At 37.9% G+C, this 17,233-nt stretch overlaps 2 protein-coding genes across 14 annotated transcripts in view; one reads left to right on the top strand and one right to left on the bottom strand.

Moving 5' to 3' along the window:
* Positions 1–8,495, top strand: part of RICTOR (RPTOR independent companion of MTOR complex 2) — an 81,075-nt gene extending 72,580 nt beyond the window's left edge. Inside the window, exons 34-38 of the mRNA XM_040541935.1 lie at positions 237–470; positions 1,296–1,448; positions 2,226–2,349; positions 3,282–3,420; positions 3,590–8,495. Of these exons, the coding sequence (XP_040397869.1) occupies positions 237–470; positions 1,296–1,448; positions 2,226–2,349; positions 3,282–3,420; positions 3,590–3,664 (725 nt within the window). The 3' untranslated portion in view covers positions 3,665–8,495. The remainder of the gene's footprint in view (positions 1–236; positions 471–1,295; positions 1,449–2,225; positions 2,350–3,281; positions 3,421–3,589) is intronic.
* A 63-nt stretch (positions 8,496–8,558) lies between these two features.
* Positions 8,559–17,233, bottom strand: part of OSMR (oncostatin M receptor) — a 33,594-nt gene continuing 24,919 nt past the window's right edge. For 7 of the 13 annotated variants that reach the window (XM_040541936.1, XM_040541946.1, XM_040541938.1 and 4 more), the window contains 7 exons: positions 16,893–17,093; positions 16,071–16,172; positions 15,441–15,620; positions 13,872–14,036; positions 12,304–12,382; positions 11,956–12,028; positions 8,559–10,579 (listed from right to left, as the gene is read on the bottom strand). In XM_040541936.1, the coding sequence (XP_040397870.1) occupies positions 10,130–10,579; positions 11,956–12,028; positions 12,304–12,382; positions 13,872–14,036; positions 15,441–15,620; positions 16,071–16,172; positions 16,893–17,093 (1,250 nt within the window). In that variant the 3' untranslated portion in view covers positions 8,559–10,129. The remainder of the gene's footprint in view (positions 10,580–11,955; positions 12,029–12,303; positions 12,383–13,871; positions 14,037–15,440; positions 15,621–16,070; positions 16,173–16,892; positions 17,094–17,233) is intronic. The other 6 variants (XM_040541942.1, XM_040541945.1, XM_040541943.1 and 3 more) reach the window with 3 other exon arrangements.

Below are 17,233 nucleotides of genomic sequence, written 5' to 3'. Positions count from 1 at the left end.
TAGAGGTTGAGGTCTATCCTTTGCAACATTCTGTTATATAGTATTTAGCTGAGACTAAAACACGATGTTTATTTCTGGAATGCTATAACAAATCTTGGGAATCTAACTATTCAAAAAAAAAAACCTTTAGATCTTTCTAGATCTTGCACTCCTAGCCTTAACAGGGGAAATTTAATTTAAAGAATGTTCTATTAACCATTGGTTGTGTTTTTTTCCTGATATCTGCCTATCTACAGGTCTTCCATCAGGTACAGGTGATGTAGTCAAAAGTCCTTTTCAGATGCTCCGACAGCAGATCAGTCTCACAGAAATAATGAACACCAGCCGTTCTGATGCCTCCCAGTTTTTAGAAAATACAGAGGATACTGGGCTACAGGAGCACACAGATGAAAACTGCCTTTATTGTGTCTGCATTCAAATTCTGGGTTATCAGCCTAACAACAAAGTGAACTCTTCATATACTCGTACAGGTTAGTGCTCCTTTTAGGGAAGTGTGATAAAACTGAATGAGAAAGCTGTGGCTTGTTCATCTTTTCTTAGTCCTCAAATGCCATGTGGAGATTACAAGAGAGCCAGGGCCAGGCTCTTGACAGAGTTGCAAAGCCAAAGAACAGGAGGTCATGGACATACTCTGTAGTGAAGGAAATTCCAGTTGAACATAAAGGGGAAAAACTCTTCACAATGTAACCTGATCTAATTTTGAAGTGATCCCTTCTTTGTTAAACCGGTTGAACTAGGTCGTCTCCCAAAATCCTGTCAAACCAATGTGGTTTTTTTTTGTGGTTCCATTAAATGCACAAAAACTTAAAAGTTTGGATTAATGTCAAAGGCTATACGTAGTGAAACTTCCCAGAATAATCCTTGATTGTCACACCTTTCTGTTGAAGTCAGAGCCCATTCTGCATGACCTGTGACAATTATATGCACAAATTCTTAGTTCATATACAAAAAACATCTCTTATACAAAAAAGCATAAATATATCAATAACAGCTCTACATGTGAATGCATTTTTTTAGACTTCTGTCAGTGCTTAAGAGTTGGTTATTTTTACCAAAGAATTTTAAGATTCAAAAAGTGATTTAAAAACATTTTTAGCATGCTTTGTCTAAAATCTAGTTTTAGTTTGTATATGTTTTATATATGTTTAAATATGTTATTTTAGTTTTTATATGTTGACATCTACCAAACTTAGTGCATCAGAGTATTGCATACCTAACATTGCTGAAAAATATGAAAAGCATTTCAGGTAAGGAAAAATACAAATAACAAAGATGTGACATCTTATTTCTGTCAGATTTTTCAGACATTCCATATACTGACTGGTGTGGGCAGACCATACACAATCACTTAGATGTGCATTCCTCCAAGTTTTCTGGAATTTCAGGCTGTAGTGATGCAGTATCTCATGGTTCAGCTAGCAGCACCAAAAGTACAGAACTTGTGCTAGGTAAGTTTGAAAACCTTATATTATTAGAAGCGATAGCTCTTAAAGTATTTTTAAGTGTTATGAAAGAATCATACTTTATTTGTACTTACTGCAATAAAGTAATGTCCATTACTCAAAAACAAACACCAAACAACAAGAAACAAACCACCTATAGATGCCCTAATCATTATCCAGGAAGGTAGATTCATTGCCTGTTATTACAGCAGATGGAAGAACATACTTTAAAACTGTTCTGCTTATGCTGTACAACATTTTGCAGGTAATTAAACAGCTCTGTGTCCTACCTTGCAATCAAAATGATATTTTTTACCTAACTGTAGGAAAAAGTTTTTAAAAACAAAATTACCGAATTTCTGTGAGAGAGAGGTTTTGTTTCTAGACTTGAGTTTTCTATTGTGAATTATCATAACTTGTTATGAAGTAGCTGGTTGCTAGCTTCTAGGATTTGATACAAACAGAAGGTTTTTTCTACCCCAGCAACATGCTCTAGTGATAGAGACAGTGCTGTAGCTGAATCTCACAGTGTTTAGTCTTCAGTTCTTCCACATTGTCTCAAGGAATTTATGAATTGCTAGTTTATCTTGAAAAAAAATCTTATGTTAAAATTTTTAATTTTAAGTTTTAATTAGAATATTTATTGGTAGTTCATAATATATATGTAAATCTGTGTACATGTGTGTGCGTATATAAAATGCTAAAACAGACTTGTGTGGCATAAGACTAGCACAATCAAAGACTTCCTGCTTGAACTTCGTATGATTGAATTTATTTTTCCAGGAGTAAAATCAATCCCAGATGATACACCAGTGTGCAGAATACTGCTGCGGAAAGAAGTCTTACGTTTAGTAATCAATTTGAGTAGTTCAGTGGGAACTAAGGGCCATGAAACTGGGCTCCTGACGTAAGTTAAATATATTTCAAATGTTTTGTCAATATTTAGTTGTATGTACTTTCTAAGTTTTCTGAGACAGTGGTTCACCTGATTCTGACTTTCCAAAATCCTGTCAAGCAGGTATTATTGTGGATTACTGAAGATAGCTGAACGCAGTGTAAAAGCTAAGGAAATGATTTTCCTTATAATATTTTTTGCTCCATCTTCAATGTTGTACTCTTACCCACTCTTCTTCAACTCAGTATTTTAACTGTAACGATGTTTCATTGTAAACTCAGTATGTCCTGCATCTTTGAAAAAGAAACAGTAACTATTTCATGTTTATTTGAGCCAAGTAAGATATATCAGGTAACCAGAGTGACAATCTGAAAGTAACTTCTTGAGAAATGCAGATCTGCTTTAAGCAAGAGTGCAACTACTGGCATTAATTTGTAGGCAAAACTAACGTTAAAAATACAGGAATAATGTATATGTACTAAACAGTATAATAAAAAGTGTAAATTTCTTGACTGGTGATATTGAAAACCATCAGACAGCAGCTAACAGAAAATTCAGTAGAGTTCATTTTACTTATAAAGTACAGGTATTAAGTTAGATTTTCCATATTTATTTTTAGTATTGTTGTACATGTGGGTGTGTTGTCTTTGATATGCTGTTCTTTCAAATTCTACTGTTAGCCTTGGTGATCTCAGGTACTCTGTACAACTTTCAAAGTATATATTCTGTTTCGTCTCATCAATATAGATTTCTTCCAGTTAAGTAGAAAATCATGCTGTCTATTCTGACTTTTCTTCATTCATCAGATCCAGAATTTATAATGTCTTATTAGTGAAGAGTTCTAGTTTGTTAATGATGACAATCAAAACTTAATTGAACGTTTTTTAAAAATATGATGGAAATCTGCTCAGGACTTTTAAAATTCTGTTTTTCCTGTTGATCAGAATTAAGGAGAAGTATCCCCAAGCATTTGATGACATATGCCTTTACTCTGAGGTGTCCTACTTGTTAGCACATTGTACATTTCGACTCCCATCTCGAAGGTTCATTCAGGAGCTATTTCAAGATGTGCAGTTCTTGCAAGTAAGTGGAGGGTTGAGATGCTTTGAATTCACCAAAATGTGCCAAAGGGGTGGAGGTTTCGTGTTCTGAGTAATAAATGTCTTCAGGCACGTATTAAAGAAAACCGTTTTGTGATGTCATTCTGGTAAAATCTCTAACAACATTAATACTTCATCTCTCTGTCTTTTAGATGCATGAGGAAGCAGAGGCTATTTTAGCAACACCAACAAAACAGCCTGTAATTGATACATCAGCTGAATCCTGACGTCTGTCTCACACAGTGCATTGCATACAGACTTTCTGAAATCCTCAGACAACCTCTGATTGACTGGAAAATAAAGTTTGGAGCATCATCTTCTAGACCGTTCCAGAAGCTACTGGTACCTGAAGAGTGAACCGATAACTTTCTTCCTCAACCAACTGCCCCAGTCTTTTGAGTCCCTTGGGGATATATTAAACATTACCATAGTTCTAATAATAGTAATTACCAGAATATGCAAGAGCCGAGCACTGAACACCTCCACAAGTTTTCATTTCATTTTTTTATCATAAATTCAAAACAACAACAAAAAAAACAGAGACATCTTATATGATTGACTTGATTGACTTCTAATTCTGTTCCGGAGAAGCAGAATGATGCCTTGCTTTTTGTTTTTTGTTTTGGTTTTTTTAAACCCCAGCATACCAGGAGTTGGTGAGATGAGGGTGCATTCCGTTGTCAGCAATGGGGAGCCATGCTGTGATCATGGACACCAGGGGATAAATGTTAGCTCTTCTCTGTTGGTTTTTGTACTGTTTGTAACACTACTTTGGGGATTTGTAACTTCAGACAGAAAGAAAAGCCTCTGTGAATCTGAGGTTTCCTTTAAGTTATTTTAATATTACTGTAGTTGTAAGTCATTTTATTAGCAGTCTCTCCAATTTCATTGCATTTACGTATATGTATCTTATCTGAACCAGTTAAGGATTTTCACTACAGTTTGATTTAAAAATAACAAATCATTTAAAGTTAAAATGCTGGAATCAAATTGTTTTTCCTGAATGATATGCATGTATTTGCAGTTACTACACTCATGCTCATATAGTATGAATGTTGGTCTTATTCTTAACTAAAAACCTTTAACAAGCATGATTTGTATCAGATAAATGAATATTGTATAAACTAAACTTGAAGACATTAATCATTGCTGCTTTTGTGAAAAGATGTAATATGAGCAATTTTCCAAGTTCCATGGAAACAGCCTTTTGTAAAAAACAAAGGCTTGATTGAATTTTCAGTGGATGAGTAATCAAGCATCAGATAGTACTAATAATTGTAGTGAAAAGCCTTAAGTACAAATTTTGAAGCAGCAGAACTTAAAATTTTATATTGGTGTTTGAGACTTGTTGCAAAAGTTACATAATACAGTGACTGTTAATGAGTAAAACAGTTGACTCTATTACGCTACTAGTGAGGTTTCTAAAGTAATGAGTGCAAGCTTAATGAAAAAAGTAGAAGTCCCCATCACTCATCATGCATCTAAAGATTCAGAAGCCTTTGTACAAAGGGTAATATAAATATATGCAAATGTGTGTATATATATACAGTAGCATGGCCACCTTTGTTAGAATGCCTGTAATAGAAGGGGTTGCCCTTTGATTTTGATATAGGTGAATAACTCAGCTGGACTGTACTAAGTAGGACGTATTTTTATCCATTCACTTTTACCATTTTTTATAGTTGTTGATTAATACATAAGTGAAAAAATTATCCTGATACTCATAATCCCGTTCTTACTAGCTATGCTACTGAAGATTTCAGTCAGTTGTCTTGTGAACAGTAAAACATTATTCCCAGTGAAATAGGAAATTTACTTGCTCTTATTGGAAATTTTATCTTGCCACATAGGCACTGCTTTGCAGATATCACTTCACTGAGTTTTTATGTGCACTGTATGCCATCAGGGTCTCATAAAGCAGATCTGTAAGTTGCTGCTCATAGCAAAATCTAATTCCTGAGACTGTCGTTTCATGAGTTCCCACTGAAAGAAGGAGCAAAAAGAAACTTATTCAGATCTTTTGTGGTCAGTGACACAAGTAATATGTCTACATGTCAAGACATGTTTGAAATGTTCTGAAAACATACCACACCAGAAACTATTGGACTTCTCTGGTCATAAGGAATAAATGCTTCTGTAAAACCAAAATCTGTCAAAGTAGACCAAATAGTGGTGTATACTCCAAAGGAAATAATGTAGTTTTCCCAAAAATGGGGCTGGTGTATCTTATACCGTAGTTTCAAACACTACCTCAGTTAGGCTAGAGTATAAGAGATTTGTTTTAATAACTAGATGGGGTTACATCAAACAACTCCATGTTATTTTTCTGCATTTAAGCAAAATAAACAAGTTTTATCGCCTGTATTTGAATAAAACACCCTTGTTCATTTGTTACCAGTTTAATAGCACTTAAAGTAGAAAGCGCAATAGGAAGGCCTCTGAAAAAGGTAAGCAAAAGCAACGTCAATATACTTTTGAAAGCTTCTCCATCTTACTTTTTTTCTGAAATACTCGCTTGTTTGGGGATCTATGACAACAGAAACTTGATGTAGGAATTACTGCTGCAAATACAGTTTAAATGTTTTTTCTAAAAGTGTATGAGTGTCAGTAGATTTCAACATGTACGCATAAAGGATGTAAAGTCTGTACATAACATACATTTCTAGAATTAATTTACATTAAGCTCACATTAGTGTTTCATTTTAATTGGCAAATGAAGGGATACTATTATTGAAGGAATTTGATATTGGTCTAGTTATAAACTGTGAATTTCTAATTCTATCAATTTCTTTTTTAAAATATCCCTTTTAAAGTTTTTAGTTTGGAGCTTTATTTGCTTCATGATAAAACTTCCCAAAAAAAATAAGTGCATGTATTAAACCTAATAAAGAATTCTTCCACGTTTCCTAGAAAGGGTAGGAAGGGAAGCTGACAGACCACCCACTTCATATTTCTCCAGTCCTAATGGTTTGGGATACGGTCAGACAATTGGTAAAGCAGATAGTGCTCATTGACACTATATAGAAATTCAGTTTGCTGTGGCAAAGAAAACTCCTGACTGATGGAATATGCTAATACAGAATATTCAGACAGGTCTGAGGTGAAAGCCTTCACAGAAAGAAGAGCCCGACTATGAAAACAGTGGAATTTAGCCTGCTACATTATCTGGCTCGCTTTCTTGGTTGTCATATACAGTCAGTGAAAAGGGATGGTGCTTTCCAAAGGGCAGAGACCTAACTAAAGCACTCTTGAATTATTTCCTAGAGGACATGTTTCTCTCCACTGAGTGGGGAGGAGAACAAAGCTGGGCGGTGTGAGTATCCTTTTGGAGAAAGGGATGTTTTTGGTATCTGAAATCGAGATCCTGAATGCTCCCAGTTGTCATAAATTGTAGATGGTCAGGCTTTGAGGTACTTAGCTTATGTGGTGGACCGCTGGCATCTTGTACTGGAGACAGTCGCTTTTCCTCATATGACAGTTCTTATATTCGATTTGACATATGTACCTGAAAGGTGCTCTCTTTGTTTTTGCTCTTTGTTTTCTTCGTCGTTGGATGTTTTTTCTCCCAAGTCACAAAAGTCACAATATTCAGTAGTTAAGGGTGAGGTGGTTGGCACAGTGAGGTAAGCTGCCTTATAAACATTTTAAAAGGAGTAAGAGTACCACTCATCTTTTTGTTATGTTTTAAATATGTCTTGAATGAGGGAGTTCTAACTTGCAGTGAGAAGATTAAAAAAAAAAAAAAGTATAGCACCGTCACTTGTTCACAGTGCCTGAAGAGGAGGATAGCTATTTTGAGAAATGTTTCCAAAGGGTAGATAACTAAAGCACAGCGAGAGATAAGAGTTGTTCCTGCTTCTTAGTCTATGTTCTTGTCTTGGTATCTGTTTTTTTGGACTTCAGGAATCTTATGTAAGCTTGTGAGTATGAGCTCAAGCTGAGGAGTTGAGGTGCAGGAATTCATGCCAGGCTTTGGAGCAGTTCCAAGCTCTCTGTTCTCCTCCCACAGGGCTGCACCAAAGTCCTGTTACTGGGTGCTTTGCTGTGGAGCCAGTTGAAAGCTTCTAACTTTTTTACTTTTAAGTTCTATCTACTGCTATCATGTGCATATTAAAGGTCTGTACAAGGTAAGAGTAAAATCTGTGAACTATAAAAGACCTTTGGGAACATGGTAGAAACCATGTCTGTATCTTGGTAGAAGCTCCTATCTTTTTTTTGTCTAACTCAGTTCTGGTTCCCTGGATAGTTCTTTTCAAGTAAAGAATGTGGATTTTCTTTGGATTATTTTTGTAATGTAGATTGATAGCAATGCCACAGCATGCAGATATTGCACATTTTGCTTGAATTGCTTTGTAAACTACACTATTTAATTTGAGAAATGTAATTTTTGCCAAAAAGTGTAACATGCCATTTCGCCACTGAATAGGTTTTTTCAGCACAAGATGCAATGTTTTAGGAGGTAAAGGCAGATGTTTTATAGATCTAATTGAAAAATTGTTCCTATACTGGGCTGTCAGCATCCCTAAAACTGCATTACAAGAGATAATGTAAATTAATCATTCTGAGGAGGGGTGGGGATCAAGGAAACTCTCAAAACTTATTCTCCCTGTTCCACATTGTCTTTTTTTATTTAGTTATACGCTGCTACTTATTGGGAGGTTCTAGTGTTTGTAGGTCACTGAACAGACATTGAAATCTGATTTATATTGTATACCTGTAACATAGAAAGAAAAAGTATTTATATATTTTCCGTAAGAATATTGCATTGAGCTGTGTATAATTTAAACAGAGGCTTGTCCCAAAATGGTATTGCCCACCTTGATTTTTTTTGTGTTTTTTTGTATAGTGTGTACAGTTCATGTCTATGGGCATTAGAAGCCTTCTGAAGCATAATCTTATCAAAGGGATGCATTGTTAATAAAATGTACTTAAACTTCTTATAGTTGTTCTGGTCTCATATGTACCTCTCAGCACTAGGAATGAGTTGGAACTTTATTTATATTTGTAAGTTACTAATTAACTAGAACAACCTGAAGCTTTCCAAATAAACATTTTTTTGTCAAAAGTATATTTTACATTTTTACTTTAAGATGTCTTGTAAAAATAGAGGGGACACTAATAGTTTGTACACCATATTTATTTAAAAATTTCGAGTACTGATCGAGACTTAGTTACTTTCCATTGTGATTTTCATACATTTTAAGTGTTAGCATTTCAACAACAGCTGCAAAAGTTGAATTATAAACAAGACAGAAAACTTTATATCTTTTATTTTTAACTCCTTTTCAAGCACTAGTACAAGACAGGTGTTTAAAAGAAACAAAAAATACATGTCTCTCTACCCTTATGTCAAAAATATTTTTGTAATTGGTAGTGCTAGTGCCTTGACTGCCCCCTTTAACCTGCACAAAGGCTTTATCCCCCTTGGAATAGTTTGTTCCTGTATTTTACAGCACAGGCAGTTTCAAGAAACAGCAGCCATCAGGCCCAGCAAGCAGAACGTTTTATAGATAAAGAGGTGGTAACCTCTTCTCATGTCTCCAAGCAGAGCAGTACCTGGTACACTGTTGCCTTGCCTCCAGATTATAAAATGCCTTCAGTGGAAGATCTCCCCGGGAATGACCAGGGGAGCCACCTCTGCTGGAGCTGAGATGGGAACTCCCGAGGGGCCACAGTGTCTCACTGCACTATGAAGGCAGTGCTGGCTGCTTCATCTCCACCCCCAGTATCCTGCCCGTTTACTCACTCTGCTGAATGACTGCAGCCAAGCTACAGCAGCTCAGCTCAGATGTAGGAAATCATGCCTTGTTAGAGCCATTCCCTCTGGCATGACTAACCTGCACCATGCTGAAATTTAAAATGAAATTTAATCTGACTTCTTGAGTTTCTGTATCAGAATTCCTTACACATGTAGCTCTTGATATAGAATATCTTTCAAGCCTTTTTTAATACTACTTTTTGAAACGAAGGTCTTTGAGATACTATAGTATCCAGTCTGCTTCATTAGAAATGTACGGTTTTTAAAAATCATAATTGAAGACCAAGTTTACCTCAGCCTACTGTATGGATTCTGGGAGTTATAACAAATCTATGGTATTCAATTCCTTTTCTGCAAATGCTGCAAGATAAAAAGTGTAAGTATCAAAAGGAATGTTTTGGTAAGTTTTAAAATTACAGCTAGCATGTCTTTCAGTGCTAGGTAGAGGAAGTTTTTTTTTTTTTAAACATGCAAACAGCAGTGGAAGATCTAAGTGATATGGATCCTGCATATGATGTTCTTCGGAAAGGGGATTGATTTATGTATGCATGACTACTGTGTCTACTTACCTACTTGTCTGGAGTTTGCTAAGTGCAAGGGTTAATGCTGGAAAAGGTTATGTGCCTCAGTAACACCTCTGCAAACAGCTGCTCTGCTAGAAAAGTGGTTCCCTCTGCTTGTTATAGGCCATACGACACTGGCTTGCAAATTTTACATAATAACAGTAATTTGTGTTCAAACTATAGTATGCATCATTCCAGTGCAAAGTTGGTGTTTTTGAACTAGTCCTGAACCAACAGCTTTGAGCAGTTAACAGAAGTAAGGCATCTGGGCTTGTGAAAGCCTCTGTCAAAAAGAGAAGCTGCAGTGGTTTCAGAAATTCCTGTTTTCATTTTGTAACCCAAACATCAGACAGACAATCAAAGAGGGTACATTAAAGCCTCCTCCCAATGCAGTGTACATCTGTTTGTGAAATATATCTCAAATTGGTCTTCCTGCCAGCTGCCTCTCCGGGTGATGAGGGAGCATCATCATTCAAAATACTGAGGTAGTACTGGGGCTGGTATAGCACTACTGACACTTCTGCCTTGCTGGTTTCTAGTGTCTCTGGCAATTGATAGGGGTCAGATTCAACTGCAAGATGAGAAGAATAAGCCAAATTTTCAAACCAAGTATGAGTCTGAGGTGTAGGTGTGGTTGTAAAGTTCCTCTTTTCATTTTCATTATGATAATCCCAGGAAGAATTGTGAACGTCAGTCTTATCTTCTGTTGGCGTTGAAGACATCAGGCTCTGTAGATGTAATTTCTGGGCTTCGACCTTATTATCCACTGCTAGGGTGTCAGGCGTGCAGTCACTTATTTTTAGAACTTTCTCAGACCCAATCTACAGGAGAAACATAAAAAAATTACTCAATGAAATAAGTCTAGAGTAAAGGAAAGTGAGTAATTACTTCAAGCACTTCTAAAATTACCTTATAGATTTTCTGAGTTTGGATTTTTCATATAAACCAACATAATGGAAAACCTGTACAAAATGTTTGATGGAAGATGGATTTTATGTGAAATTTATCAGAGTATTTCTGATACAGAAGGAAACATCATTGGAATGGCGGAGAGGGAAGTGGCAGAGTTCCCAGCCCTGGAGGCATTTAAGAGAGACTCCATGACCCTGAAGGGACAGGGTTTAGTGATGGCAGTCAGCAGGCCAGGCTCATGGTTGAACTTAATAGAATCATCTAGGTTGGAATAGTTTTTATTACGTCCCTCTATTTTAAAGACTTTGTCAGTGTTTTTGTCTGTGCAGTTTTTAAGTAAGTGTGAAACAATGGGAAGGCAGCAGCCTATGGCTTATGTTTTAGACTTCTCCCATTGTGTGGAATGAATAGCAGCAGCAGCCACCACACTTGCCAGGGTGAGGCACACTCATCGTTTTGTTACTCTCATTTTACACACGGTGTTGAGGCAGCAGCTCCTGGCTCAAGGGCCTGCAGGGGAAGATGATGGCCTTCTGCCTTTTCCTCCCTGCCAGATCTGTCAATGCCTGCCAGATGCTTCCAAGGACCATCAGGTGGATTAATTACCACGCTCTCCTGTACCTTACAGTAGGTGACACATGCAGCAGGATGGGTGGACGGACAGCATTCACAGGCTGCATGCAGCAAAGCGCACCATGATGCAGTATGGTCTGTTGAGTTCAGACAGTACTGCGTTTAGAACAGTAATACTGAAGAAGCACCTATTCTATCAAAAAATTTCATTTACTATTTGATTTGTATGATGGCAGGTGCTGAGCTCTGCTCTCTGGGGACAGCGACAGGACCCGAGGGAACGGCATGGAGCTGGGACAGGGGAGGGTTGGGCTGGGTGTTGGAAAGGTTCTGCACCCAGAGGGTGGTCGGGCACTGGGACAGGCTCCCCAGGGCAGTGGTCACAGCACTGAGCTGCTGGAGTTCAAGAAGCATTTGGCCAATGCTCTCAGACATAGGGTCTGATTTTTCGGTGGTCCTATGTAGAGCCAGGAGTTGGACTCAATAACTCTTGTGGGTCCATTCCAACTCAGACTAAGCTATGTTTTTGCTTTCACTTTTTGCAGTAACAGACTGCAGAATATAAACTGATCACTAAATTTTCCACTAAATTATGATATTAAGTTATATTAATTTCTGTATAATGAGTATCACTCATTTTGTATGTAGCCATCAAAGGAAAACCTTCATTAATCAAGAATGCAAAAATTAAAAATATTTTCAGTGGCCTTACCTTAAACTCTTTGAATGACAGCACTTTGCTTTTGTTAGGGCTAGGTATTACAGGACAGCAGCACTCCTTCACCCTGGAAATAAGACAGCAATACAAGTGAGTTTTGTTTTCTCATCAAAGCACGTTCTACCAGCAGAAGCAACACACAGATGTGCACAGGAACAGATGTAAATGATGAGTGTCTCAGAAATGCTGCAAGCCAAATATTTCCAATGTCCACAGACAGACAGTCAAAGGAAAAATGAATGGGGCCTTACAACAGGCTGGGAGCAACAAGTGGCAGCTGCGGTTTGTGAATTACAACATTTGCATTCTCTGGCTACAGAAATAAAATGCATTGTAACTTACCACTTCATCTTCCAGACGCATATAGCTACTATTAGTGAAGGAACTATCACTAGCAGGACTAGAAGGTACATCATGTCTGCTGTGAAAGAAAAATACTTTAAAATCTTGTTTTCTACTTCTCACCTGTTATAGTCTATACAGCCTGATTTTCTGGAACAAAAATACCATCAGTATGGGACTTGGGGCCACAAACTCAGCAGTGAAATTATGTGTTCTGTGGTTGCAATATATTTTGGCTGTAAGATCTGGGATGCAACTGTATGTCTTTGGATATCGATTACCACAATTTAAGTATTACTAGATTCCGTCATTTTGCACTCAAGTTGGCTTCTTAATTGTAACTGTAAATTTTCAAGAGCTAAAGCAGTAGTAATCTCACTTAACTATTTGTTAAATCTGGTTTCCTCCCAGATTTCCAAAGACTATTTTTTTTTTTTTTTTTTACAGTGAGACAAGGTAGACATAAACTCAGTACCTATAATAAGATTGACACTAGCACTGTTCTACTGTTCTTCCTCTTCTAGGATTTACGCTGACATAATCTCAGTATTTTTAATTCTGGTTATAAAACACAGCCTTAGAAAATGTTTTTCACAAATGGTTCAGGACACTACATGCAGGCCCTTACAAAGAACAAGTGCTCTCTCCCCATTTGCGCTGGCTCCTGCCATCTTGGCCTGTCAGCCAACTTGTGTGTCCCTACCACAAACCACAGCAGGAAAAGAAACATGTTACATTCTCCTTTTTATCTTTCCTGACTTACTTAAGCCAGTACAAATGCTTGTATCTGCACAAAAGAAGGCTGGAGCATGGAAGCTGGAACACAGGTGCAAGAGGCAGAACTGCCTCTGTGAGGGAGCCATGAGCATTTAGACACCTTTGCTGGTTAGCATAAAACATGAACTGTCCTTGCATGAGTCGACGCCTCCCCATCCACCTTCACTCCAGGCAAGTTTTTCAAAATGAGACATTTCCAATTTGGGTTACAAGTCTCATGGCTAAGACTACTGAGTGGTGTTTTCAAGGGAACAGAACTACAGGCATGTAATTTCCTGCTCTGCTTTTATCTGCCCGGTCAGTAAACTACAATACTCAAACCAACAGCCCTCTTACTGGCTTATGAAGGAATTAGCTTGGCAGGGGATTTAAAGACTGATGAGAATAACAACCAGCATTAGAAGTTCAAGAGTCTGTACAGAAATTCTCTATCTGCACATAGGTCTGTAGTTTTTCCCATAGTAGATAACAAGTAAGTCGAAATGCAACTCTTCAATGATCTAACAAACAGGACTCACTAGTCCTGCAAATCTGCATGCATTATGCTACTTCCAAGAAGGATATGAGATTTAAATGTCATTGTAAATTTCTTTTTATTCTAAATTAAAGATGTAGCTACTTCAAAGTACCAAAATGTCATGATGGCATGCGTATTTCATTTCTCAATTAGATCCTTTCTCAAGTGCATTGAAAATTAAATGGTTTTCCCTTGAGAAAGGAAGGTCATTCTAACCTCAAACATCCTCCCACCTTTCTTCTAGGAGAAAAAAGGTCTTACTGCCAATACTCACAGTCAAATGGTGTGTCTACGTATGTGAAGTTAAGCTCTGGAAACTCTCCTCCTCCAGTGTATGCTACAACTGCTAATTTGTATTTCGTGTTTGATGTTAGGTGTTTCACAGTGTATCTCCTTTCTTCTGGGTTTTCGATTGTGTATTTACATAGCACTGAGCCATCTAAAATGAAACAGATGTTACAAATCAGCTTAACCGAGTTTGCTAAACCACTGAAATAACAGAACATTTACAGTTTGCTTTCTTTGTAATCTGCACACTTTCTTCTGAGAAAGATAGTCATCCTGACTCAGTGCTTTTGGGCTGGGCTCACATCCCTCCTAACTGGACTCTTGCAGCATCGACCGTCCTGTGGTAGACCACCTAACAACCTGCTGTCAGAAGCTGCAATTCTGTGTTTCCATTTCCTCTTACTACAGCTTGATTTGGTTTTTAGCCTTTTTTTTTTTTTTTTTTTATCCTGGAATCTGGTAGCCCTTAAGCTTAGGTGAAGTTTTTCTGAGATAATTGAAAGCAAGAAAACGCTGCCCCAAAAACAAAAGAAAACAAAAACTCCTTATTGTGCAACTCCTAGACCCCAGGGAGAGAAGGGTTAGCTTATTTCCTGTTTCCAGTCACACCCTTTGTCTGCCAGATCAGGCAACTGGAAAACAGCAAATATTTGATTTAAACACTTTAAGTCTAAGCGGGATAACTTGCAGAACTGTGATACTTCAGTATTTAGTTTAGTTTTGGCAAGAACTTCTACATAATACTGCTCCAGTTCAACCTATTATGCTTTTCAGCTTGGTAATTGTCTGCTGAACACAGGAATCGGAGAGGACATGACCCAACTAAAAGAAGAGGTAAGGTGAAAAAAAAAAAAAGGGGGGGGGGGGGAAACGAACAAACAAAAAACACCTTTGGTTTTGTTTGGAAACACCTGGAAATTTTAATGTAAATTCATCTGGAGCAGTTTTGAGTGTGAAGCAGGAAAAACAGAAATAAAAAGTTGAACATGGTTTTGTGCCACACCATGGCTTAGTTCTGCTGCCTGAGGAACTCCATGGTAGAGCACAGCCACAAATACTTTCGTTATAAGGAAATGTAAATGGGGAATTTCCACTGTGATCCAATTCTGACGGAAATAAATGGCATTCCATCTGTTTCTAAAAGCCTAGTAAAACTAACATGCTTCTTACGACTCTCGTCCAAGCAGACCACAAACAGATGTTTTCGGAATTCTCCAGAACTCAGACTGCAAGAGGCAGAAACTGAGTCCTCCTGCAGAGAAGAATCTTTTCCCACAAGAATCCTTCCTGGAGCTCACAATAAAATTGAAGGGATCTATGGAAAACAGGACAGGAGGCTACAGGTCTGTACAAAGCCAGGACCCTATTTCTGCCCACTAACACCTCAAACACATGGGAGGAATCAAAAACAGCAGGTGTTGAAATCTATGCCTTACCTATGGGCCAATTTGCCTGCCTAATGTGAACTTTCCAAGAGTCTGCAGTATCAGCCACAAAAGTCTCTCACCTGTCTCAGTGATAGAACTTCCTAAATCAAATCCCAAGGCTCAGTTACCTGAATGAACATGTTTTTTGGATCCTTTCAAATTGCAATCCTCTTGCACGGGTGATACATAAATGTGGTAGCCTCTTAGAAAACCACGGTCTGTCTTGTTTGTGGGGCAAGGATCCCAAAATAGTGTAACTGCATGGTTACTCAGTTCAATGTTTTTCACCTCAGTGCAGAACTCGGGAGCTGGAAGAATGGAAATTCATATTAAACTTGCCATTATATTCTATGAATGTGTATTGTCCCACTTGAAAAAGTTCTAAATTCCCATGTGATGTTTCTATCTTGCTCTTAAAAAATGAAAAAAGCCAAAGCGCTCCAAAAAATCTGCCACCTTCAGAGTGTTCACGTAGCCCACGTTACATGCAAAACAGTGACTGCTAATCGTCATTTAGTTTCGCTAATCGTCATTTAGTTTCGCTAGTCTGACGGGACTCAACGTGTTAACTGCACTAGTCACATATCCTCTGTATTGGGCATGCAGATTGTTTTACAACTTGTAAATGTTTCTCTGATGATACAGAAACAACACAGCAATTACACGTCACATCTATTCAGATGAGGGCTGTGGAATCGCTCTGTTTGTGACAGACGAATTTAGCAAATACACAAACCCTAAATACACTGCCAACTTACGTTGCTCCTTGAGATAACCAGTCTTCTTCTCCAACAAGGAGGCTCTATTAGCAGCTGATCCATAGACACGAAAGTTGTATCTTACCCCCGGAACAAAAGCAGCTAGAAAAGAGTAGAACTGATTACAAAAATAGACGAGGAGGCAGGTTACCCTGATGGCTTGTTTTGTTTTGTTTGTTTTTAATCAATTGAGGTGTAGTTTCTTTATTGCATATTGAAATGTGTTCTGTCAAATTTTGATCAAACGTGTTTCAATCCAAAGTGAAATCTCATCTGCAAGAGACTCTGGGAAGGCTGTATTCCCGCAACTGCAGAAGTATACCATGGTGGCTTTCACATGGCCAGAAAGAACTGAGGTCAAATGGCCACCACTGAGATAAAATACACCCAACTGCTGCTGAGATGTTCTCTGTGGTACACTGAGAGCACTAAACCTCTCACTGTGTAGTGGGTGTTATCTTGCCCGAGTCTAAACTTCTCACCCATCTTATAGACAAGGCAGAGCTCCATTTTGTCTCTCTTCTGCTGAAACAGATTTTGAACTCCTTCATCAACACCACCATGCCCCTTCAAGACGTTACTTCAAGCTACTCAGAAGACATTTGCTAAAATATTGTTCTGATTTCCAGGGCTCAGTGGTGCTGACACATTTATGGTGTTTATTTCAGCTGCGGGGCAAAACATGATGTCACATGCTATTACAGAACTGCACCTGCACTGCACAGACTTCAATACTCCACAGGTTTCCTAAATTCAAATAAAATCTACAGCATAAAAGAATTGCTCCACAGGCATCAGAAAGAAAAAATATTCTGCTTTCACCTGAGTTGATTAGAGCACTGGAAGTGTTGGGCCCAAATCTCTCCCATTGCAAATCACAATGCTGTGACATCAGAAAGTTACACCAATCAATAACGTAACTGTCATACATAAGTCTGGGCTCCCAGGAAATCAAAATGCCATCCTCTGTACCATTAACCTTCTCTTCTTTAAGCTCTGAACCATTGAGCATTTTTTCAATGCCTAGGAATAAACAAAACAGAGTTTTTCTTACTTTCATGCAGGAGACCTGCAGAAATGAAGGTCAATATAGTTTCCGTGTTAAGCAGTTGTAGTAATAATAAAAGCGTTGTGCTCCTTCTTGATCAGACATTTAGGCTCTT

This window comes from Cygnus olor, chromosome Z (genome assembly GCF_009769625.2).
Source record: "Cygnus olor isolate bCygOlo1 chromosome Z, bCygOlo1.pri.v2, whole genome shotgun sequence".
NCBI lineage: Eukaryota > Metazoa > Chordata > Aves > Anseriformes > Anatidae > Cygnus > Cygnus olor.
This window is presented reverse-complemented; position numbering and strand designations above follow the sequence as displayed.